Genomic DNA, 26,360 nt, shown 5'->3' with positions numbered 1-26,360 from the left:
GGAGAGCGGGGCGGCGGCGCCAGCGCTCATCAGGGCATCTGTGTCGGAGACCTGAGCGCTCCCTGTTCGGCCCCCACAACCTTCCTCCGCACCGAGTTGGGGGTCAGGGGCGCTCCTACTACATCAATGATCTGGTCCTTGCAATCTGCCTTGCCCTCCTCGACGCCGAGCCCTGCCTGGCCGTCCGGATGGCTGCCTTCCACACCCAGAGGGCCAATGCTGCCAGCCTTGGCCAGGGCCTCGTATCGGTGCCGTAACATCTGCAGCTCGTATTCACAGTTGGCAAAGGCCTGCTTCAGCTCGTACAGCAGCACCAGGTCGCTCCGCAGCTCGTTGAACATCTGCACGATCTCCTCTGTGGGCATGGGGTTGAGATCTAGGGAGGAAAGAGGTGCTGTTAAACGCACACAGTTGTCCCCCGGGGACAGCATATCCCTGGAAAGGTCCTAACTACCCAGTTCATTTCCATGAAGATGTGCCAAGCGCCCACTGCATGGTTCACCAKCAAGCAGAATCCCTAGGGATTGGAGACCTGGAACCTCCAAGAGCTTCCTTAGCTTCAGCCAAAGACTAAGGAGGAACCTGCTTGGTCCAGCACTCAGAGCAAGTGAAGGATGTACAGGACCCATATTGGMGCAGGAGGCCTGAACCTTGTTTCCAGACGGATCATAGGAAGTGAACTCGGTCTCTGGAGCMCGGTCTCACACTTTGCTAGAGAGGACATAGAAACTCCTGCTGTCTCCCGCGCTGCCACCAACGTGGGCTGAGCTCCCTCGCCTCCCTTGTCACTCCTCCCAAAGCAGAGTAGAAGCTGCTCTGCTGCTGCTGCATTACACGTGGAAATGCAGCCCTGAGCTGGCTGCAGCAGGGTCTGGCAGGCCACCCCCAGCCCCACAGGCTGCTGCAGTCCAGCACACACACACACACACACACACAGCGCCAGGCAGAGCTGCATGCGTCGGGAGAAAAAGGATGAGGCTGGTTTGACCCAAAATGGAGCAGTGATGCCCTGCTTGCAGGACTGGACACAGGACCTCTTCCCGCCAGCACTGTGTGTATTCACCCACACAGAGCCCCGTGTGTTTCTGTACCCTAAGACACAGCAGAGCTGCAGCAACAAAAAGAGCTTGAGAGCTTCCTGTAAGGCGGGAGTGGGGAGCCAGGAACCCTTCCCTGCCATCATGGAAAGCAAGCCCAAGCAGGCGGACCAGATCCTTCCCCAGATCCTTCCCAAAGCTTCTCTGGTAAGCTCCACTCTTTCAGTATCACTTCTGCCATTTCACTAGGTACATTTATAATCCAATTCATCTCCCTCCATCTGATCTCTTGTCTGTTTTCAATCCTGGACTACCCATTCCCTCAGAGAGAGAGGAACCTCCCTTGGTTTAGCTGCTTTCACCTGCCACGGGAGCTCTTCCGACCTGCACTAAAACCTCCAAAGCATCATATCATGCCAGACCATTCRGCCCCCAAATTAACAACAATTAACAGAAATTAGTTCTGGAAGCTGGCTCAGTAATCACCTCTAAATCAACAATAAAGATTTTTTTCTAATTGCCCCTGCACTAACGGGGAGGAAAGGAGTCATTAAGTGCCTAATCAATGGGCACCGCATGCTGGGGCATGCAGGACCTGCCAAGGGTACCCAGAGCACGGAGGGCAGCAAGTGGCCAGGGGCTGCCCTCCTTCCCCTCTAGCTGCAAGGGGGTACTGCACATGTTAAGTGAGTCCTCCTTTCTCCTGCTAAGACTCCGGAGTTCAAGAGTGAGGGATGTGTGTTTACTTGCCTTTCAGCAGAGATGCTCCAGATTTTCACACAGCATGCACCACGGAAAGGGGGGGACGAACAGTCCCAGACACATTTTGGACTTGCCACCGCGAGCAGTAAATTAAGAAGAAATGAAGCTTGAAAGCAAGACAGGGCAGCCCTGAACAATGTGCGTGCCATGGTCACTAACACGCTCAGAAGTACCTCTCCCGGCAAGGCTGAGATTTGCCTTCCTAATACTGTGCTGCCTCTCTTGATGGTTAAAAAGGCCCAAACAAGAGAGAAACAAAGGCTCTTTTAAAACATTTTTCTACTGGGAGGAAAAAAACCCAGTGCATCTTGTTCTGGCTTTTACCCTCTCTCTTTTTCTTTCCTTTTTTTTTTTTTTTAAACACATAAAATATTTTAAAAACCATTCACATACTGTTATTCAAGAAACTTGCTGTATTACTAGGGGAAAAAATAGCCCATCTCGAGAACAAAGGCTAGCTCTGTGTGTCTCTTTCTCTCTCGCGTGCCCCCTTTACTCACCTACTCCGAGTTCCATCAGCATCTGCTCCAGGGCTTTAATCTTCTTCTGTCCCACCGAGCTTGGCAGTTTCATCTGGAACACAAAGGTAACAGAGCCACACAGCTCAGAGATAGCCCTCACTCACAGCCGTCTAGTTCAAAAGGCAAGAGAGCTTTTCTTTTTATAGTGCAGGGGGAACAAAAAAAGAAAGGGAGAGAAAGGGGGAAAAAAAAATCAAGTGGTAAGAGAGGGAGACAGGGGCTGAAAGTTTTCAGACTGGGTCCGAGGGCAGGCATTGAAAAGCCCGGTCGCGAGGGCTTTCATTTTCTCTCTCGTGTGTGTGCAAGACACGCTGTTTCCCAGTTTCCATGTGTCACTGAATTAACAACAAAAGTTCTTCCCGGCTTCAAACCCTCTCCCGCGGTGCCCGGCCCATCAAAGGGCTCATTTACACAGTGGCTAATGTGCAACGCTGCCCTACTTTATTCGCTCGAGCCGGCCTGATTAGACTCATGCGCTAACAGACTCACTTCTCCTTTTACCCGCTGAGCCCCAGACCTGTGGGATTCATTTACAGAGCGGGCTTTATAACAAAGGCGAGAGACAGAGAGCACAGTTACTTGACTGGCGGAAGTGTGAACACACATTTACATCGGAGCTGAGGGGCTAGGTGAGAGAGGAAGCATCAGATGTGAGCTATGAAAGGCAAGCGGCGCTGGCCGGGAGAGGAAGAATGCGCACGCTTGGCAGGGTCCTTCCTCTGCATTCAGCTGGGCTCTGGCAGGAGAGCTCGCTGCTCAGACCTCGTGGTTATTAGCTGGCACGACGTGGCAGGGAGAGCGCCTTTCCAAACCCTTTCGTCCGAGAACGAACGAAACCGTTTTCCGCTGCCCTTCCTCGGCGAGGACACAGGCGGGGAGAGATGATTCACAGCACAGCAGCACAGGCCACCAACCCCAGATGTCCCCACCAGACCCTGGGAAGGTAAATCCATATCTCACCTCGTGAGCTCATCCCTATGGAGCACCCAAAGGTGCCCAGCAGCCTTTACATGGCCAGAGGGAAGAGCAACCTGAGGCTGTGAGGAATCCAGCACCTAACAGTGCTTTGCTGGGGGAAGCCACGAGCTGCTCCCCTAAGCTGGCAGTGACCTGAGGGCAGAACTGTGTTTTTATTCCCCTCCTGCCATACAGAGATGACAACAACAAATATCACCTGGAACGTCTAACTGGCTTGAAGGCAGGGCTGCCCCGTGCACAGGTGAGAGCCCCTGCCTTAGCTCAGCTATGGCCGAGCACAAACCACCAGCAGCTCCACAAACCCAGTGAAGGATCTGCTAGAAAAATACACCTTCCCCATCACGTCACCTGAGCCCAGAACCAGAGTACAGCTGCTATGGGGCACCCCAGGGAAGGGGTCCCTCTGCAGCGCTCTCTGTAAAGCACCTACACWATAAAGACACTAGCAGAGACCACGAGGGCTACCAAGGAAGGACCCATAAGAAATGAAACCGACACAGAGGATGCAAAAGGAGAACAGTGAGAGCTGCCGTTATCTGCACAGGAGCAGCAGGGGAAGAGAGGAAAACCTGTCCTTGTGCCAAGAGGCCACCTCGGTCCTCTTTATTCCCTGAGGGTCTTCAGGGAGTGCTGAGGTTTCTGCACAGCGATGAATTTCATAGTTCAGAGACTGAATCCTTACTCTTGACTACAAAATGGTTGTTTTAGCAGAGGAGAGGCTGCCAGAGGTATCAGGTACCTGGATTTCAGTCAAGCCTTTGGACCAGAGGCTTGAGCAGAAGCAGGCTAAACAGGCTCCCCTAGCAGCTCTGCAGCACGGGTGCCCAGGAAAAGTGGCACTTTGCAATGGACTGGTTAGACTACAGCACCAGGGAGATAGTCCTGAGAGCAACTGCTGGTCCACAGAATTAGTCCACCCCACTACAAGAAGCCGTGTGGAATGTGTAGACTGCCCCACGCAAACCTTGGCCTGAGCCTGAGATGTACAAGCTGATCGAGTCGGCCGTGCCAGCCTTAACTTCTAGGGGAGAAATATGAAAAAGAGCCCAGCATCGTGGGGCTGCAACTCCTCACTGAAGCCCTCTACACAGACAGCACTCCCACGATCCTCAAGCTCCTGTCACAGAATCATAGAATGCTTAAGGTTGGAAGGGACCTCAGAGGTCATCTAGTCCAACCCCCTCCTCAAGCACCTGTCTTCACCCTTTCTTCAGCTCTGAAGACATTACAGTCTTTCCAGCTGAAGACAGGATCCCTTCCTGCCAAGCATCAGCTAGGAAAATCGTGCTGGACTTCAAGTTGAATTCAAGATCAAAGGGCAAGAAACTAGAAGAGATCGTGCTCTGTTAGGCTACATGGACAGGTAGGGAGGACTAATGCCATCTAACTCAGCAACAATGTCTTGGTTTGGTGGTTACAGGAATAGGCCAAGCTTTCCCCTTTGGAGGCCTTCAGTAGCTCAAGGAACTAGCAGTAACACAAGCAAAGCCTTCAGCTGTAACACTGCGTGTCCTGCTCTGTTTGCCAGGGGTCTGCTCATTAAATGAACACAGAGCAAAAGTCTTCACTGGTGCTCCTCCAGACTGGAGGCCAGGGCAGGCAGCACAAATTAATCCACCTCCAAAGAAAGAAAAACTAGAAATGCTCTGAAGGAGTAGGGCTGTTTGTTTAGTTTAAGAACACATCAATTAAGCTTCCCTTTAATTCAGGCAGGAGGATCYGGCCTGCAAAGAGGAAGGCTTCATTGGTTTCTCAAAGCAAGAGTATATTTTAATTTTACCGTCATTAAGAAAATGTTATGATTTATGTGGCTACTGTCGGACTAATATCTTTAGAATTTAGCTGGCTAAGCCAATTCATCTCCAAGACTGATGAAGGCTGATTGCTCTCTATGCAAAATGTATTAAAACTAAATGAGCAGTCTATTACTCAAACGCTGCTGATAATCTGTTAGTTAGGGTCCGTTAGCTGGGCTGCCTTGTTGCGGGCAAAGTCTTGGTGCCCAGTATGATTCAGATAAGCCCAAGCTTATCTCAGCAAGCCCTGCTTGGTTTTCACATTTTATGTGGATGTTCTYTTGCAAAAGCTGAGCTACCTCTCCAAAACCCTGGCAGGACATCATCAAAGAGCACGGTTCCCCTGTACAAAAGACTCACCAAACACATTGGTGCACACGCAGGGTCTCATTCAGCTCCCATTTGACCAGGGGCTCAAATCCCACTCCCATTTTCAGGCTCAAGGCGAGCCCAAAAGCACGTGTGGGGAGTGCTGTAACATCCATCCTCATTTCGGAGGGAAGGAGGAATCCTGCAGGGACCAAGGTCCCAGTCACAGAGCGCAGCTCTCTGGCTTGCATGGAGCAGTGTGTGCTGCAACATGCAGTCTCTGCACACCCAACCTTTATGCTAAGGGAAACAACCCTCAGTGCAGCCTCCTTTCTGACACCTCCTCTCCTGCCACGTTCCCAGCATGGTCAAGGACTGAGCCCTCCACGGGGCTGAGGAAAATTATGTTCCTCGGAGAGCTCCAGCGAGAAACCCACAGCTTCAGAGGTGAATGGCATTTGCCCTTTTCTTTCCTTCCTCATACTAGACTATTATTGTTATTTATTATCTTTTAAGTCCCCATATAATAATAATACCTGGGAAACAGATTGCTCTAGTCAGAAAACTGATTAGCTGGGATTTTTGAGGTTACTATATTTCGGATGCTCTTCTCCTTTGACAGCCTCTCCCTACAGCCCTCTTTGCTGCACCAGCTTGTGCTTATAATTACACCGACGTCGCGTTTGATTTAAGGACTGCAATTCTTTGTCCTTGCCATAAACAACCTGCATTAAACACATGAACTATGTGTATCAAGAGAAAAATAAATAAAGAGCTACAGAAAACGGTGTGAATCAACATCAGGAAGCCACAGGGCTTCCCTAGACGGAAGGCGCTTTGCCTGATCCTGGGAAACACCAGCTCTGCCAGCACCTTAACCCACTTGATCTGACGAGTGTTTTCACAGCCTGCTCTCCCCACGAGAAAAGGGCACAGATCAGGAATTGGGCTACCCAGCTTAAATAGATTAACGGAGCATCCCTCTCACTTTCATTGTGCTTTGATTTCTACCGAGGGTCTCACAGCTGGGTACCCTTGAGCTTTCGGATGGCACGGGATTTTCTCTGCCTTTACTAATGTCCAGACACACCGCCAACAAAAGCCTGCTAATTCACACTAATGACTAGGAGGCCTGCTGCAAATTAATTGCTAATTGGCAAAATTCATTAAATGAGCAAACATGGGAAGAAAGGGCTGACAATATGCCCCCTCCCTCTCACGCCCGATTCATTTGGCTTTGTGTGTCATCCAGTTTTAATGATTTAAGATAATACTTCTAAGCTTACTGGTAAATGTATTTAGAGTATTTCCAAAGAGAAATGAAGTGTAGGTGATAGCAGAGCACTGTGTTGCAAGCCCTGGTATGTGCTACAGCTTCACAGTTCAACAAGTGGAGATTGATACTGGCTCTGCACTAGGAACAGGACCGGTTTGTGTCGGATATGATCACACGTGGAATGTTAAATGATCTGTTCTCWGGTTACAACTATGCTCATGAAAGCTCCATTTCCATACTCATGACTTCCAAAACTTCCACTTTGGCACTGAAGCCTTCTTGTTTGGATTCTCATCAAAACACAATCTCTCCCAATGATTAATCAATGGTTATTCAGCCATATTCGTGCTCCCTGACCCTGCAGTTCACTCTTTTATTCCATTTGGAGACAATCTTTCCCCCAAAGTCACCTTTCCCTAACCCTAAACAATGTGACTATCCTAAAACCATTATTCCCAAGAACTCCATACCTCTGACCTTTATCTGTAGAGCTATAAACCAGGAGTGCTATTCAGCATTATAAWACAGCTTGCTGACAATGAAAACCACTTTCTTCATGAATCCAGCAGCAATTCATGAAAACTTTCTCAACAGGCACCTTCTTCATGGATATCCTTAGGAATCCTGAATTGCTTAGAGAACTTCCAGGAGGAGGAGGAGGCAATAAAGTTTCAAGTGAATAATGTTTTTAACACTGGCTGGCTTAAAATAGGGAAAGGTGGTCAACCTTTCCCTGGCTGCATGGCTCTTCCTTCACTTCTGCAGTTGTAAGACTCAGGGAAGGAAAGAGCCATAGTAAGTATGTTAGCTTGAAAGTTCTGGAATTAAATAAAGGAGAGAAGTTCAATTTCCCCCAAACTCTGAAGAGTTGGGCAGACGATTACTTTTTCAATACAAACGTACAGATTTCTGCAGTTTTTAAACACTTAACTGCTCAGAACCGAAGTGCTAAAATGAAAAGTGGATGTGTAATTGCAATGGGTATATGGAAAACTGGGAAAAGTTAGAAATTGCACAGATATTCTCTGCATCAATGCATGTACATGCTTCCCCCAGTCCCAGCTTACAGCCTTAGACTAAGATTTAAAACAGTTAAAAATAAAAATGTGGTTAAGCAAACTTCCATTCCATCTCCACTATGCTGTGTAACAGGTTAAACACCCAGTGATCACTTTGAGAGGGCACAYGACCATCAGCTTGCTCCATCAATGTGGCCTAGTGCTAAATAAACCAATGCTTTAAGAAGAAAATATTTCTATATTATCTTACAGAATTAATTCAGATTTTTTTTTGAACTGAAGTTAGACACATATACCAAATTCTCAAATCATTTGTGTAAAAATATGAACTTTGGAGTGGTAAAATTCTCCACATAAATTAAACTACATTTACCATTTAGAGGAACATACCTAGCAAAAATTTAGTCAACGATGAGAGATACCAGGAGATCCGAGAGAAGTATAAAACCACAGTCATGTTTCAGAGGAGAAGCTCCTTGGTCCTATAAACATTAATGTATCTGCAGCACTAACTGAAGAGCTAAAGCAGAGGGAATCTTTCTAAAGGAGTCGAAGGCCACGGAGTGTCAGTGCCTCAGCATGACCTTGAAGGTAGCAAAATCTTCAAGGTCTTCTGCTCTCCCACATCTGAACCCAGGGAATGGGTACAGATGGCTTTAACCCAGGACAAGTGGCCTAAAATGAGAGTGACTTGGAAGCTGAATGAGCAAACAGCTGCTGACCTGGAGAGAGAGTCACTTTTTCCTCACCTGACACACAGGCTGTGACAAGAAACGAGACATGTGAGAAGACCAGAACTCACATCTTACGAGGACTGCCTGCTGTCCAGGACTGTCATCTTCTGGCAAGCGGAGCAACCATAGTGCCATGTACCAATCTGAGATTTACTTTCTCTGAAATACTCTTTAAGTAAATACAGTGCAATTCTGGCAACACAAAAGACTATGGAAAATATCTGTGTAGAGAAATATAAACAGCAAAATGTGTGTTGCAGGAGGAAAAAAAGYGCAGAGAATATTTTTAAGTCAAAATACCATCCAGTAAAAGCACATTACCAGTGTGAGACTGCAGTACTTTGATTTAGGAGATCTTTTGATTCTTAGATAATCCTAAAGCTGCCTCTTGCTGCAGGTGTGGAACCAAGCTGAGACCTGTAGAGGTAACTGCGAGGCACTGAAACAGCTGCAGTCTCCAGGCTGGATCTAACTGAAACAAATCAGGAACACAGAAGAGCAAGCTTTGCTTTGGGGAGTGTGCCAAGGAAGGCCTGAGGAAGGGAAGTGCCACCATGAAGCACTCTGTAAACTTCCAATGCAGACACAAACCCAAGAAAAAAGAAAAAAGAAAAAAAGAAAGAAAAAAAGTAAACAGTTGAAAGAAAAAGACTCTTAACTGAAGCTACACTCATGCAACAGGGACAAAAACTCGCAACAAAGTCATTAATTACACTCTGATCATGATATTGATTAAGCTAATGAAAGAATTTAAGAAATAACACAGAAGATGCTAGTCATGAATTCTGATAATCTGATTATCTGAAGAATGACATGAAAGGCTGCATTATTACAGGCAGATAGAGGTGACTGAGCAAAGGCCTCTCCAATCAATCAAGGACTAGTGGACCATCAAGGATGAAGCTCTGGATGCTCCACCACAGCAAAGAGTTCCACGGAGAAGGGGACAGAAACATTTCCTTAAAGCAACTTATTTAAAATAAGGGGCAGAAGGAGAACAGGGGAAGAGAACTGTGGATTCCCCTTCTCTGGTTCATTCACCGTTTTGCATCCCTATTGCCCTCTTGAAAATAAACATAACAATGTTTGCATCTCACTCCATCTTTTGCAGACACACATTTGATCAGAAAATACACCTTAACTCACTTACCCCTAAATAAATCTCATATAAGAAAGAGATGGCAATGCCAGAACATGAATTTAATCCAGTCTGCACCACTCAATCATATCTTCTGCTCACAGAAATGAGGATCCTGCCCTCCCTCCACACCTTTGTCACAAGCTCTGTCAGATCCCAGGGCAATTGCTCTCTCCTCCTTTCTTATAGGGTGCAAAATTTACAACTTCACTCTGAAAAACTGCTAACAGAAGCAAGAAGCACATTTCAGCTAGCTAACGCATGGGAGCTTCAGACCTGGAAACATAAACTTTCTACCTAATAAGAGTGTGCTGATCATCATCAGATTATCTTAGCAAGATGCCCTGGAGCGCAATCGATACAAAACAAATAAATTATTAATTGCTCCAAGTAATAAAATGTATCAAATCCAAATAAAAATAACTGGTATTTTGTGTAACTGCTTCCAACGCTCCGAAGGGAYGCTATTGATCACAGGAGGACAGACAGATGTTTCACATGTTCCCAGCTGATGAGGTCTGGATTTGCATTAATGACAGGAAAGGAACAGAGCCAAGAGCCTCCAATGCAGAATAAACAGGCAGTGTGGTTGGCCATTTAATTGCAGGTCAGCTCAAATATAAAGAATAAACATGTCTAAACACAGACACACAAGCCCATCCTTCACTAGGGCTGTCGTTCACCTCTGAGCCTGCAGGAAGCACTTGGCTCCTGCTTCAAGATTAAAAAACCCAGAGCCACACACACACACATTCACACATCCTCTCCTCCCAAGCCCAGTAAATTCTAACTCATTAATCAGCGCTAAAAAAATGCTCTGCTGGCTAGTAAATATTTAAAAGCTGGTGGAAGTGAATATTTAAATCAATGGGTATTAAAGCTGTACTTAAAGTTTTCCTTCCCCTGCTTCTTTACTTGGTTGATTGGTGATTTGCCTGCAGGGTCCTGGTCAGTAGGGAGCCAGCTGGTGGCTGGAAGCCTTTCCTGGTGGGAAGTGGCTGGCTGTGAATGAAGCTGGAGCATCCCCTCAGCACATCCTATGGATCTGAGATCTCTGCAGACTCCTCTTGGAGTTTGTTTTATTACCCAACGAGACATCATTCAGATGATCTTCTTCTAGTTCCTTTGCTTCGAAACCCGTAACAACAAAGCAAGGACACTCGCTCCTACCTCAGACACGCAGGAATAGGGACAACTGCCCACCTTCTCCATCCACCATCACTTTTAAAAGCCCTGCTGCAGCACTAACAGAATCATAACTTAATATTCGCAGATAAGGCCGAGAGACAGATGGGCACTTCAAGATAAAACACACAGACAAGATTTTAAGTATTCCAGTCCAAGCACTCTGAACATAATAAAGTCAATGACAGAGTTACTTACACTTAAAAGAAAGCTAAACATGGCAGAGCACAGAAACACTGCAGTGAGTGCAGAACAAGCCCAGCTCAGCCTGCAGCAGCAACACCAGGCCGAGATCACCAGTCTGGGATAGTGCCAGTCTGTCTGGGTTATGGAAAAGCTTCACCTTTAACAGCTCTAATTCTCCTTCCCTTCATCACATCCATGCTCAGCAAAGCTTTCCTTGTAGCCCCTTGCTTTCCCGTTAGTCTCTTTCTCTCCTTTCCTTCTACAAATTCCCTACTCACCTCTCACTTCCTCTGGCTCTTTGGCTTTCTGCCACCTGAGTTGGGCAGCTCTGCTACAACAGGAAGTTTTCTAAGAGTAACGCTTAGGATTAATAACACACTTCTGACTGTATTATTTTCATAACACAATTTCACTAACAGCAAAGGCAGCAGCGTAGAATTCCTTTTCCAGAAACTCATGAGAGGCTTTCTCTCTTCCAAAACGCCTGTTAGTGCCTACTGTCCTCAGTGACACCAAGGCAATAATACACTGCCTTGAATTATGAGGAAGCTCCTCATAACGGCCAGCTTCCCATGGCCATTAGTGAAAACCTGCAGTCTGTGCAGTCGGGAGGCAGAGGGAAAATCCCATGCAGAGCAAGGGCACAGGGGCTGTGGCCTTCTTTGCCTGTGGCCACAGCCCTACGGAGAACAATAGGAGCCTGAACCCATTGTGAGAGAAGGCAGCCTGTGGAATTCACTGGAGAAGATTATTCTTCAGCATCTGCTGAAGGAGAAACTTTCGGTTATGAAGAATAATGGCTGTAAGTGACCATTAATTCTAGGGGAAAAAAAAAAAAGCCAACGCTCTTCACATTAACTCTGTGCATAAGATTTCTGYAAGTTAACTACAGAGGGAATTGGAAAGCCTGGGCTATTGTCGTGAATACTATTGTCATGGGAACAAATCAAACAGAATACAGACTGCTAATTTTCTTCAACGACTAATTCTGTAAATTAATTTTAACTCAAGTGAACAGACTAAATGTAATCAGAAAAAAAAGAAAAGAATCCCTCTAATCAAAGAGTAAGTACTGTCATTCTGGGGATGATATGGTACATTTTTCACACATGGCAGAGGTTGAATCCCTGATCTCAGTGCAAAAATCTAGCTTCACCTAACTACCAAGGCGTAAAGCAATGGTAGTAAAGTACAAAATAAAAGAGGACAATAGAAGCCTTTAGGTGAGGAACCCTTTAGGTCCTCAGGCAAAAGAACTTACTGCAGGATGTCACAAGCCTTTAGAAATCATTTCCAACGTGCTCAGGGCAAGACATCTCACATTGAGTGTTGCCAGAATACAGGAGTTTCCAGCACATCACACCAATTCCTCATCCAGCCCCAGCCAGCTCTTCCCCTTATCAATTCCATATCATTGGTGTGTGGAAGATCTGCCATGTAAATCACAGAAGGAAAATACTCAGATTAGCAGTTTGTTAATTCCACCTTATACCACTTAGCACTTCAGCATGTCTCACCAGTTCAAAGGCTTTTACTCACCTCACATAATTAACTCTCCCCATCACCCATATGGGAAGCAAAGGAGTCTATTAGCTCCCTTTTTAAGAACAGGAAAGACTTGAAAAAGGAAGCTGGATGACTAAAGGCCACAAATGAATTCAGTTTGCTAAAACGGACTCCCAAGCAATAAAGGGTAGTTTTCTCATCCAGATCTGTGATCCGCAACCTCTTGCAATCTGCAGATCACTAGCATTTCCAATTAACAATGTTGATCTCCTTAAAAGTTTCAAGCAGAGCATAGGAAGTAGCTCTGAGTCATCTCAGTAGGCTGAAAGTTGATGATTCAAGTGGCCCTACCCTCATGCTCACTGCTCCATTTCATAAGCATTAAAAAGAGACAGGCAGAAGCAGACAGCACCATTTTCTGCAAAGGCTGGAAGCTGAATTAGCCTGCCTGGCAGGCAAAGAGGCTGCTGGCTTTGCCACATGGTTCCATCGCTGACAGGTTATTGCTCAGCTTCCCTTTCAGGGGAGGGAAAAACAGGAAAGACCAACCATCACTTATTAGTTCTCAAAACTCCAATCAATCTCCATAAATTACTCTTAGTGACAGAGAGCACATCTCTTCATGTCTACATAAATCTCAGCACATTCAGTGCAGTCTTGTCCAGCACTTTACTTCCTCAGGGCTGTAACCCCCTGCTCACACAGGTAAACCGCTGCTGGCTGCACTTGCTCAGTGCACGGGACCCAGCYTGCTGAGGCATTCTGCCTCTGATGTACAAGCATCCATGTCAAYTCGTCACATAACAGCCCCAGAGCATTCCCAACAAGATCTGAAACTATTCTGACATCAAAAGAACATCCCAWTAAAAAAATAAATAAAACTGATCTGAAGAATTAGTTTGCCAAATGAGGTTAKGTGGCAAGAAACCTACTCATCCACCATCACTGAGATAAAGGAGCTAAAGGTTACCCCATTTGGCTAGGAAAAAAAAATGTATTTGTACTGGGCAAACAGGATTTTACTATCAAAGCCCCTCTGAAAACATTCAGCCAGGCAGGCAGGTTTAACTGACTTAGTATCCCAAAACCTGTCGCTAAGAGACAGACCTCAAGCCTTGCAGATAAAACAGCAAGAAAGTTCATTTCTCAGAGGTGTGTGTATGACAGAAAGAATAAAGGGAAAAAGAGAGCATGGGGATTTTTCCCCCAAAATATTTTCTGAAGTTAGATAATGGAAAGATGAAGGCTCAAAATTGTATGCATTTATGTCTGTCTCTTTTTCAAGTCACAACCTGAACATCCAGTTCTTAAAGGCACCTTCTGATCTATTAACACACAAGCTCTAGGAGGCCTATTACATTCGGCTGCAAGCTCTGTTTGACCTAGACAGCTCTACTTGGGCCTGTCGTGTGTGTCTAGCAGCATAGTGGGCACAAGAATAACAAACATCAGCAGGTCCAGGTGCCACTGAGCAAGGCGATGAGCCGGTTTTCACTGCGCCAACATTCCCACCTTCTGAGTCTCCACATTTATGGAATTCCTTTCTTATTTTAGAGGCAAGATGTTGCCTTTTAACTATAAAAGGCGAATGGACACGGAGACAGACAGGCAGACAAGGATATTAGCAGAGGTCCCAAGGGCCCGGGAGAACAGCCTACCCTCTGGCTCCGCAGCGTGACACCTGCAGATTTGAAGTCGGGAAACTTGATGCCAGCAGTCTCAGGAACAGCCTGAAAGAGATCGAAACAGGATGTGTTAATGGAGGAAACACAAGATTTGACACAGACACTGTATGAAGGGGAAACATTGTTTCCTGTGACAGAGAACCACCTGCCACGGCCGCACGTCAAGAGCTAAGAAAAGAGGAAAAATCTCAGCAAACCCACTGAGGAAAAACTCTAGCTCAAGTATCTTAAGAGAGCTCAAGTCTTTCATTTTCTTATTTGTGTTTTTAAATGCACTGCTCTCCACAGAATCCACACAAGCACAGGCCTTAATCCCAACATATGCATATTTGCACAGAACTGTCCTTATCTAACTTGGGCCCGGTTCACTGATCAAAACAGCCCAATACCTCCCTAAATCTGTGCTTTCCACTGAAAGCCCTCTAAGGAATGAGCTGAGAAACCTCTGATCTGCACAGATATGAGCCCACTAACGAGGACGTCCAGATCCTAAGGACTGCTCCCCTCCAGGGAGGCCTGCTATTTATACACATTTTGTCATTTGTCCATTCATTAGACAGTTTCCTTTCTTCCTCACTTCACATTTTAAGCACAGCGATATAGAAAGGCAACACGTCTAATGCTGTTCTTGTGAGAGAGCAGAGCATCCAGTAGCACTGGAATTAGATGGAAAAAAAAATTAATGCAGTCCCTTAGAAATCCGTGCTGCTGAGCAAAGGATWTAATGAGCAAACTTTTAAATGATTAAACCACTAATGAAACTGGAAAAAGGAGCAAGAAGGGAGGGAAAGCCACTAGGAACATACCTGTCAAAACACTAGTTAGGGTGTTCACTTTTTCTAAACCATGGAATTTCATTGCCCACAATGCTGTACTGAAGAAATCTCTCCCCTTCACCATTCTCAAAATCCCCTGCACGCAGGATCAAGACACCAGAATGGCAGCATGTTGATACACTGGGACTATCAGCACRGCCCTTCACCTGAATGGCGTTGGTGCCCCTATACAGACCTGTCATACTCATGAGTCAATGTYTGAGTGGCCACAATCTCTATAAAACACACACTCAGTCACATGTCTTTCCAAAAGGAAGAGACATCCCAAATCTCTTGAATTCTCTGGAGAAATAATATTTATTTATTTATTATTATTATTAAGTCCTCTCTGCTTTCTGTGCGGGAAGGCTGAATCTCAGACACCCCAAACTTTCCCCTTCCAAGCCTGTTGCTGAACACCTTGACAAAAGGGATGAGGGTAAATCAAGATCTCTGGCTCAGCTGAGCCAACTCTGACTGCACTCAGTGCATAAGCAATTAAATGGGTTCTTTTGCCTTGCGTGCCTGTACATGCTGTAAACGCTTCAACCTCAATTGACTCCTTGGTAAATGATTTTCCTTTGTTGAAAGGATGCTGATGCAGCTCCCGATTCAAATTCTTAGTTAAAATGCAATTTTTTTCTTAACATTTCCTGGCTATAGTTGGTAATTGACTCCTAATGGACTCTGTCATGGTTGAAATGATGCTAGTGCAACAACAGAAACTGCTTCTCTGCCCAGCCTGGCGTGCCTATCCATTACATGCCTTAGATAGGCACCAGCCCACAGGCAACATTTAGGGCTGGACTCCCTTACCTGGGCATCCTCAGCAGCTTTCCAGGCCCATTCTCCATCACTATCCTTTTCATAAGCACTGACAAGCTGCTTTCTTTAGAGCAGGATGCACCAGCAGTGGGTTGGCTTTACCAGATCAGCCTCAAGGGAATTAATGCTAGAAGGAGAAGGTCCCTAGCACCACTATGTTTATTGCTTGGGAAAAAAAAAAAAGAGAAAAAAGGTTCTAAGGCAGTGGCATCTAATGGGCACACTTTATCAAGCAATAACTGTCTAGTGTTCACTGTTTCTCTCCCCTCTCTGCACAGACCCTTTGGCAAGGTGAGGATACACATCCTCTATGCTCACAATGTGGAAGGAGAGGAATTCCTAGGGACTAGCTGGGAACAGCTGAGATTCTGTAACAGCCCTTTCCTACTAAAGGTGCTGAATTTAGTTCAATCCATCCTTTAGTTCAGTCCTCTTTTTCCAGGAAGTGAAGCTGAGGTAGAATCAAATGCAAATTGAAAACTCTGTTCCTTATACTTTAGGAACARTATAAAATATAAGGTGTTCCTTATACTTTAGTTTGTCTCAGGAAAAAATGAAAAGTAGCATCCCCTTAACTAATACAGGAGTACCCCTAGGCTGCTCTGATCACAGCAGAGGCTCAGGAGAGGCACAAGTACCAATCTAGGAGAGATGAGGCTGTGACCCAGTAGTGCGAAGGGAAGYCTGAACTAGAAAAAGATGATGAAAGGCAATGAGTCTGTGGGAGAAACCTGTACAACACCAGAAAACCCTTGGGAGACATGGGGAGACRGATGCTTCTCTCTGCCATGAGGCACAAGTGGATGCTGGCTGGCACTGCTTCACCCCATTTCTCAGGGAGGGGGAAGGAAAATGGGACTTAAACTAGCAGTTATCAAATGGGAGGAGGACAAACAGCACATCGGGGAGAATAAGAGCTATGTGTGCGCTGCCACAGACCATYCTGCCTTCAAAATAAACAAACAAATCCAGAAAACACATCTCCCAGAAGGCAGCCAGCAGCTCTTCTCTCCCCAGAAGAAGCTGACAGCCTGATCCTGGTAGAACTGTTGGAGGAAATAAACATTACACAGACAGAGCACAAGGRAAAAAGTATTTACAGGTTTCTCTGTCTCCTTCTTCTGTGGCAGCTTCTTCTTAGGAGCCTTGCGCTCTGCACGCCTCTGCTCCGTGGTGGTATCAGCAGCTGTGATGAGTTTCTGCAGGTCTTGGGTTCTCTTTTCTCTTTCTTTCTTCCTAGTTTCGATTTTGCGGAGCTCCTGAATGAGATATTCTTCTTCTGCCACCTGCAGACCAGAACACAGTAACACAAGCAGTGCAGCAAAGGAGATCTAGCAGGACAAGGGGTCCATCTAGTGATAGCAACCCTGCTCTAAGCCATTGGGAGTGTCTCTCAAGCATTCCTGCCCGGTATCTTGCGCAGGACTTGGGTTGGCAGAGTGTATTAGGCTTCCTAACCTTATCCTGCATCCGTRTCAATACCAATCTACAAACTAGACCCTTGGTAAGGAGATTCTATCCTGCCTTAATTACTGTGCTGATAATCCCAACCTTCTGGTAATCTCACCTAATAGAAGTTGATTCGCTTCTTGCTACCTGCAGTTGGGCATGAAACTGGACAAAAGAGTGTAGCAGAGAAGGCACCTGGAAAAGGAGCACTATATGACAACATCTGGGATTCCCCCCCGTCCTTCAGCCACACCCACGAGCAACTAACGCCATCTCCAGACAGGGAGGCTAAAAGCACCAAGAGAGAAAGGTAAAAAATAAAACATGTCTCCTAAAGTCACAGGCGCAACGCTATGAAAACTCACTATCTTTTGCATCCCTTAAAACTTCACGAATGCAAAATCAGCAGCAGTGCTTACATATTACTGTTTCTTCATCCAGCCTTTCCTTCTCCCATGCTCTCCTTATTTCATCCAAGCTGACTCAACTTACATATTTACCATGGATCTGTGGGGGGCAGAGCTAGCCTCTTCCTTCAGTTACCTGCTCCGGCGTCCTGTTGTACAGCCTCTCCAGCTGCTCCTTCCTCCGTCTCTCATGGCCAGCATCAAAGACCGGGATTTTCAGGTCTGTGCCTGGAGCAGCTCGAATGTTAGCCAGTTTGGCACAGATGTGGTAATAACGCTCCTTCAGGTCCTCCACGGACCGTTTCTGCGGAACACAGTGCAAGGAGACATTATGGAAGAGCCAAACAAAGCTTTGTGCAGCAGCCACGTAAGGGCCTCCAGAGGAAATGGGTCAGATTGGATATAAAAGGTGATGCTCGGCAGAAGGATAAGCAAGGAGCCTTGCCAGTCCTTGTGGGATCAGAGGGCTACCTGAAAGGAGCCACTCTCTAAGGGCCTCAGAGCTACTGCCATCACACTGTAGTCCTCTCACTTGCAAGGGATGGCTTAGGCAGATGAGGATGGCAGCTTCTTCTAGTCAGCACGCACAAGAAAGTCATCCTCAAAGCAAAGAGCAGGGTCTGAGCTATCTGCTGAGAAGACAGGATTTAACCACAAGACTGTGACACACAAGCTGGAGGCCCTTTCTGAGCTGCACTTGAGAACACCCATTTAAGCCATGATCAAGAAGGTATGAGCTCCAACAACTCGTTGCTGGAGCACCCGCCCATCGCTGCACTGTGCTGCCACAGGCTCTGAGCTGTGTTGCCTTTCTGCAAGCACTGGAGGTGTTTGAGCTTGTTATTCCACTTTGCTACATTCCCTTCATCTGAGTTTTCAAAGGGCAACAAAAAGCCTCCAGCCTTTAGAGCTATTCTATGGGAGGCACATCATTCCCGTGTGTCACCAGGAAGCAGGAAACCAGTAGTCAGAGGAGATTTAAGATACTGCTGTGAGTTACATTTTTCTGAGCACTGATGGTCCCTGCTTTACAGGAGAGATGACAGAAGCCTGCATCAGGTCAGACCACAAGCAAAGAGAAATGCCAGCAAAAACCCAGGAGTCCAATCTCCCAAGAACCATTAGAAGATCCTTCTCCCAGAGTCTATGCTAGAACCCGGGCATTCTACCATCTACCCTGATCACTTAAACAAAATTCCCAACTGCTTTTTCCCTACAGAGATTGTGATAATCTGTTCTCCTGGCATGAACAGGCCTTCTAACTTTCTAACAAAATACAACAGGGAATGACCACAAGTCACAGTGGATTTAATTATAAACTAAGCAAACAGCAATGCCCTGCGCTGGAAATTCGATACTCTTTGCTGCCAGTAATTCATTATTTTCCCCCTAATTAAGCTGACATAAAGGGTAATTTGCTCTTTGCAGCGTAGCAAGCCCTGCACGTGCCATAGCAGCAGGCYGCCAGCAGCACGTGGGTCCCTGGGACTCACCTTGAATTGCTGGTGATCGTAGCGGTCGTGAATGACGACGAAGCGCAGGTCAAAACGCCGGGCCAGGTCGAAGAGGTGGTCGGTCTCAGCCTTGGTCCACGCATCGTCGTGTAGATACATCTGATACTCCTGCTCCGAGTAGACAGGTACCTGCACTGTCTATGCAGGGAACAGAAAAACATGGAACAGATGGGACTCAGAGCACCGCCCTTCTCCAGCCACCAGTGGCCATCCTACTGYGCTATTAAATGGCCTAAGGAGTGTAAATAGTGGTAAAGAAAAAAAATAAAAGTGTTCTTTCCAGGGCAGCATATGACCACCTGCAGTGGATGGAAGAGGAGACTGCCGGTACCCGGTCAGAGAAAAGGATAAGCAAAGAGAACAGTTTGCCCAGAATATTTCTTCAGCTTTTGTGATGCACTCAGGTTTTCTGAGCCACACAAAGTCTCCACAACGAGACACCYTTGACGGACACAATTTCCATGAATTAGTTCAATTGCCTGCAGAAGTCATGCAAGCTTGCAGTGCCTTGCAGCCATGCAAGCCAGGGTTTAATTTTGCACTGTATGAAGCACCTCAAAGTCTGCAGTAGCAGAAAAGGGAATAGACTCAGTAGTGCTGAGAGCTAGGAATAAAGAACCTCTGTGAGAAGGCAGGATCTCATCAGATGGGAAACCTGAGCCAACTAGGTTTGAATGATCAAGAGTTCAAACATGACACCAGCATGGAAATGTAAATATAACCCCCAGAAAGGCATTTCCAGCAGAAACTGGCAGGGTTTCAGGTACACGAGGCCAACTACAACTCCAATGATCCATGGTCAGGAAAGATGAACTGAAATGGGAATAGTACAGAGGAGAGCAACTGGGATGAGATATCGGATGGGAAGCTTGTCTTTCCTCATGAGGTTGGAGAGAATGGAGCCCCACAAAGGAAGCCTGAAAGAGAACAAACTGCAGACTTCAAGTGTGCTAGATGGAAAGAAAGGAATGTCCACAACTGAGATAAACACAAAGAAATTGGCTTGCAAACAAATGTCAAAAGAAAATTTAATCTGAAAGTGAGGCACAGAGCGGAGAGAGCCTGAAACAGCTTCCCTAGGAAACACAGGGGCAGGAATACCCAATTGCTTTTCAGATCCATCTTGGCAAGTTTATGAATGGGATTAGATGGAGCAGTTCCTGCAAGAACTGAGAAAAGGAGGCAATGGCCCAAAAAAACCCTCTCAGTCCTATCTTCATGCTATAAAGTCATACAATGATTGGCATTAAATTAGTTAAAACTGCCCAGGAAGAATCCTGGAGCCTTGAGACAGTTCTATGAAAACATCAACACAAAACTGAGCATTTGCCCCATTCTCGCACTCCTTTCCTAAGCCTTTACTAATGGTAGTTAGAGATAAGATATTGTTGAAGCAAGCCTTTGCTCTGACACCATTCTTGAAGCATTCTTGGACTCCTAGGTCTCCCTCTGGACCAAGGGTCAGTGTGCACTGAAACTCAGGTCTTCATTTCAGATTTTCACAACAAAGAATARGGATCTGCTGGAAAACTGGGAGCCAAGAGGGAAGACGGAGCAAATCAAGCAATGATGCAGTTGCATTTAAAAGCATGTGTGACCAACAGGAGAGATCATACAGGAAAATGGTCTGATGCTAAGGGGAAACAGGGAGAAATGGGCAGAAGAATCAAGTGTAGGAGGAAGAACCAATAGAAGTATCTGGAAAAATAACCAAAACTCCTCAGCCATTAGCAAATACCCGTGAAACTCCTTGTCAGTGCCTTCTGCCTCTCGAGCACTGATCCACACCAAGGGTAACAACCTGCTCCTGCTATTAAATAAATGTGCAGATGGCAGAGGTCTACGACACTAATCTAAAGGTTGCAGCCTTGCTTGTAACTATTTTCCCCGTCAATTCACAGTATGTGATAACGTTAGGGAAAAAGAATTACATAATTACAACACCCATGTGTGGCCCCCTCTGATAAATTTGGTTGAACTTGGCCAAAAACTATTAGAGCAGTGAAGCTTTACAGACAATTACATTCCCAAAGCTTCCCTTGAACGAGTACCTAGGCAGGTGCCTTGACTAAGTGAGTCATGCTCTAGACTTCCACCCGAGACACCAGAGAAGAGYTCTCACAGGAGGTTCTTACCAGGGTCCCAACAAAAGGGAAAGCATCAGTCAGAGCTTCAACCTTCTAACAGTCAAACCACCACTTAATTCTGCAGGAAAACAGTTTCTGTTAATGCTAATGTTCTGTGAGCTAAAAATGTTGAATACAGTTATACAGAAGCAGAGCTCTTGGAATGGAATTACACAACTACTTTTTTTTTTCTTTTAATACAAGTCTGCACCATGAAGAGAGTTAAATTGGACTACAGAGGCACCCTAACTCTGCTCCTTCTGTCTTGACTCTGAAATATAAGCGTTGATACCGTTTCCTTTGTGTACACACATGAAAGCAACAACAACTACTCGAAGTGGATAATACACTGGACAAAACACTGTGACGATTTAAGATGCCAAGAACAGGGTAGAGCACCACACCGCTACCACAGGGGCAATTTCAGAGGGAACACAGTGTAATTCAGCATCTATGCTGGAATTCGGCCAAGAAGCTGCAAACCAGCATTTTGGCTAAGGAGCTGCAAGTGAAGGTTTTTGTACTGGACAAGATAACAAGACTTACAACTTTAAAAGTCTCAGAATAAAATATCTTTTACAACCCAGAGCCTGTAATCAAGGAGAGGACACTGGTTAGGAACTGAATTTGATAGCACCATCTGCTTGCCAAATTGCTCGTAGCACCCCTGAACATGGAGGTGCTCTGGCAGGCACCAATCACATCCTAAGACCACTTAGCTTGAAGGATTTAGAGACACCACAGTCCGAGGTCACATGGCTGCAAGCCASGAGGCAATTTAAAATGCAAGTGCCCGATCTAACTCGGCTTTAGTATGTTCAAAGAGAGAACCTGATATCTGGGCAGTTGGGAAGCCAACCAAAGGGTAGTTCCCTATGCCAAGCACTCCTACTTACTTTATTGAACCTGGCAAAAGGGTAGTCCTTCCCTTCCTCTGCTGCTCTCCTCCAGTGGTAGAACATGGCTCCGTCCTTCCTCGCTGGGTTGGTGAAGGGCATCCACTTCCAAGGGCGAACTTTCTTGGACCCCAGTTTTGCTTTGACTGTTCGATAACCCTGAGTTGTATCACTTGGCAGCAGCGGGGGCGCATCCCTGTGGTGGAGAAAAGCACTGGCTGAAGAGAAGCAGGAAACAGAGCAGGAAAACCAATCAAGACAAGAGACTTCTGACTCGGAATTGGCTTGGCCACCCTGACATTTAGCAGAGGGGAAGGGGAAAGCTGWTTTTAAACTTGATCACAAGTTTATTTAAACTTGATCACAAGGATATTTAGTTCCTCCGTGCTACTTTGGTCTTGAGTTATACAACAGCAGCTAGCTCCAAATCCCCCTAAATTAACTCTGATATACTCTAAAGGCAAAACAAACTCTCAGAAGCAAAAASGATGAAGAGAGCATGACATACTGCCAGAGAAATTAGATTCACTATACATAAATGCAGAGTTGTACTCATCAGAGGGCAGAATAGACACTACGATGAGTTTGAAAGGAAGAAGTTCCTGGAAAGGAGGCAACACMAGAGACCTCCAGTGCAAGGGCACAGTCCACTGCAAGCTAAACAGAAGCTGCAGCAGAATTCTTTTTGCAGAATAAAGGCAGATGTTATCTCCAATTGTGCATAAGAGAGAATTAGACATGGRAGGATGAAAACATTGCCTTTCCTGCAGTCACCTGCTGCGTCTGTACCTCTTCCATTTCATATCCAGAACAAACCCCTCATGTTCAGAGCAGGGAAACAGCACATCCCAAGAGGAACAGAAGCAGGCCAAGCACAAAGAGAATCCATTTGGCAAACAAGACTGTCCATGATTTCRAGCAGATGCTGCCCCACCACCAAAAGCTCAAGCTACAGCATGACCTGCACAGATGACCATAAGCTCTTACTTCTTGTCAGAGTAGAGGAGGGCGTAAACCTCTCGGTGCATTCCCTCCGGCCTCTTAAACGTCAGCGTCTCTGAAGATTTCTTGGATTTTTTCTGAAATAAAAGATGTGAATTTTGGATTCAAAAGTGACATTCTCTGGGGAACATTAACCTGATGCCCTGTGTTTTTTGTTTTATCTATTCATCTGTTTTTTTCAGGTGCCTTAGAATTGATACTTTCCAGAAGAAATCTAAGTGGAAGACATCAAGAAAACTGARCACATCCCCTTGCAGTGGTCGCACTCGCCACTGCTAAAACACATTCTTTGCCAAAGACATGCACTTAATATAAAAGCTTGATATCTGGCTTCAGCTATTACTCACTAAGCCTTTCTTCTCTGGGTAAAAACTATCTCTACCTGACAGTATCAATGCATAAGTGACCTCTTTACCTCTGGAGAGGGCAGTGAAGAAAGTCTTCCCATTCTCTCTGTTTCTGTCACCCAGTTCTGCAGGGACTCCACTTTTGACCAGCTGTGACCAAGTAAAGAGACCAGTGCTTGCTCATACAGTAGTCCCATATCAGACCCACCAATAATACTCACAAAAGTAAAAGCTTCTCCTTGCCTCAGGCTCCCTGTCTGTTGATATGTCAAAGGACTTTTTTTTTTTTTTGGCCATAGCTTCTTCACACAAGGGTTGAAATGTTAAAAGTAAGGTCTGTTTGAGACAGACAAGTTACTCAAATTGGCCCTTAAATCCTTCTTAGAGCTGGTGATGTCTAAGATACATTCCACCATTTCTCATTCCACATGTACAGCTTTATAATATAATGGACACTGGATTCAGATGGACACATTAACAACTGCATTACTGAGGTACACTTTATTTGAACAGGCTGAGTGTACTGAGTAGTCCAGGACACTTGGAGTCATTTTATCATCTTTGCAATTGCTTACAGTGCCACTACTTGTAACTGCTTATTTACCTCATTCCTACCTACTTTTAAATTAAAATATTTTGCAAGAGTAAATTTAGCACTGTGTTGTTTTAAATCTGCAGTTACTTCTACCAAGCACATTCAAAATCCCATAAAAGCTATATCCAGGTTTTGGACTACAACTGTTTTCCATAAAACCCTCATGACTGACATTCATTATACAGGCACCTTTTCACTCCTCATCAAATCCCTTCCTCCCACCTTGTCCATCACTCCGCTCAGCAGCGATGTAAGGCCAACCAAGGCACTTATCCACAGGTCACCACGACATCCTGTTTGAGTTCTGGCTTCTGGAACGCCACCAAAGTCCCAGGATTTATTGAAAGTTAATATCAGCAGGCCAGAGATCACCTCAGACAGCTCTTTTAAGAGTTGAGTACAAATTGCTTGGACCAGCGAATTTAAATGTTTTTATGCCTAGTAATTCTTCCCTTTAACATTCTCCATCACTAATGGACTAGAAAGTACATCATCATTCTCACGTGATTTAAATATACCAAGCTATTCCTTCTCCAAATCCAAACAGAACTATTTTCTGAGCAACTCTTGCAGGAACTCATGAGCCGTTCTGCTCTCTCTGTGTGGTAATGGTACTTTTGCTATGACTTCTTCTCCTCCTGGTACACATATAAAGAATTCCCTCCTCCTTTTTAATTCTTCTAAACACACATTTCAATTTTCTTCCTTTCGTAATGTCTTGCCAGGTAAGTGTGCCCTCTGTGTGCTCCTTCTCTGCTGTGTCTGTGCCCCGAAACGGGACGCACCCTAAGAGCGCTGCTGACCACGCTCCCCTGTGGGGATGATGCTCGGGGCGGGCAGTTCGCTGCGTTCCCCCAGCACCAGGACTTGGAGCACTGGCCTGCAGCGATGCCTCCAGCTGCCTCCACCAGGAACAACACCAWGAACAGACCAGTTTCCCCGTGGATGCCACCCTTTTCTATCACAGGATTCATTTTAATACTTCGTAGAAATGCAGCACGTTTCACTCGTAGCTGCAGGTGGGCTTATGAGCTTCTCCCCTAAAGAATCCCACTGCCCTCTCCTTTGCAGTAGATCGCTACATTTAAGGAGAAAACCATGTTATTCTCTTTGAGCAGAAAGACAGACGTTCATCAGTACTTCTCCAGGTCTCTACTAATTAACACACAAAGCATCTAAAACCAGCGAGCTCCCAACGCTGTGCTGCAGCACAACAGCACAAGCTGAAGTCAGCCTGGAGCTGCTCACTGGACACACACTAACCATTARAACAGTATTTTTAGCATTTCAAATATTTTCAGTTGCACCAATTATACTAATTTTTCCTATTCCCAGTAAGATACCAAACCACTACATTTTCTCTCAGTAATAAACATTTCAGTGGAACAGGCAAAGGCAGCTCGAAGGGCTTCCAGGGATGCAGGATGTCGCCTTTGCTTCAAATCACTGCGGTCTCTGCAGCACAGAGCTCTGGGATTTCATCTCTCATCCTCATTCCCAAGCAAGGGACAGCCAAATCCTGGCCTGACTCTGAGATACAGAAACAGCATAGGGGACATCACGTCACGGCACATGTCCTTAATGCAGGTTACTAAACTTTCCCACATTCTCCTGGGCAATCTCAGTTCTCCCGAGTTCCAGACACGCATCTTCCCCCACAACAGAAAAGTCTGAAGACATTTTCCATTTGGCAACATCCTACATTTTTGTCTGCACAAGCAGGACTCTGCTGCAGCACCATYCTGGCCTTACAGAAGACAGAATTAATCAAATCTCCCACTTTCCCACAAAATGGGAAACCTGGAGCTGGGCCTTGCTCCCACAGCTCTGGCTGAAGCKGTGCCGCAAATGCCAGGACACTCCTCACTCGCAACAAGGAGAGCCTGGGAACGGGACCGTCCTTGCAGGCGTTTCCAGACAGTCTTGGGGAGCCCAAAACTAAAAGGCYTGTGGCCCAGACATGCTTTATTCCGCCCTTAGGCCAAGGATTGAGCCTGGTAGCGCATCCGGGGCCGGCGAGCCCCCGGAACACGAGCCCGGGCGCGCCCAGCGGGGCGCGCTACCTTGTCGGAGTTGATGATGTCCTTCTTGCTGATGGTGCCCGTGCTCTCCGTCTCCACGCCGCCCAGCTCCAGGATGTCCCGCACGTCCGCGCCCGTCGCCATCTCGCCGCCGGCGCGGGGCCTGCCCCTTCCCCTGGGCTCTGCGGGGAAAGCGCGGGTCAGCGCCGCCCTCCTCCCGCGGGGCCCCGC

General features: G+C 46.1%; 1 protein-coding gene across 1 annotated transcript; it reads right to left on the bottom strand.

The window, feature by feature from the left end:
- On the bottom strand, positions 1 to 26,282 carry DMAP1 (DNA methyltransferase 1 associated protein 1). The gene is made up of 9 exons (XM_026033739.1): positions 26,172 to 26,282; positions 23,152 to 23,243; positions 22,165 to 22,360; positions 19,122 to 19,280; positions 17,765 to 17,932; positions 16,873 to 17,058; positions 14,106 to 14,177; positions 2,300 to 2,372; positions 1 to 376 (listed from the first exon to the last, which is right to left on the bottom strand). The coding sequence occupies exons 1-9, from the start codon at positions 26,271 to 26,273 to the stop codon at positions 30 to 32; spliced, it is 1,395 nt and encodes a 464-aa protein (XP_025889524.1). The 5' UTR covers positions 26,274 to 26,282; the 3' UTR covers positions 1 to 29.
- Between the last annotated feature and the right edge of the window lie 78 nt (positions 26,283 to 26,360).

The sequence above is a fragment of the Nothoprocta perdicaria genome, unplaced genomic scaffold (genome assembly GCF_003342845.1).
Source record: "Nothoprocta perdicaria isolate Ctin4 unplaced genomic scaffold, notPer1 scaffold_0, whole genome shotgun sequence".
Taxonomy (NCBI): Eukaryota; Metazoa; Chordata; class Aves; order Tinamiformes; family Tinamidae; genus Nothoprocta; species Nothoprocta perdicaria.
Note: the sequence above shows the minus strand (reverse complement) of the source record. Positions and strands in the feature narration are given on the sequence as shown.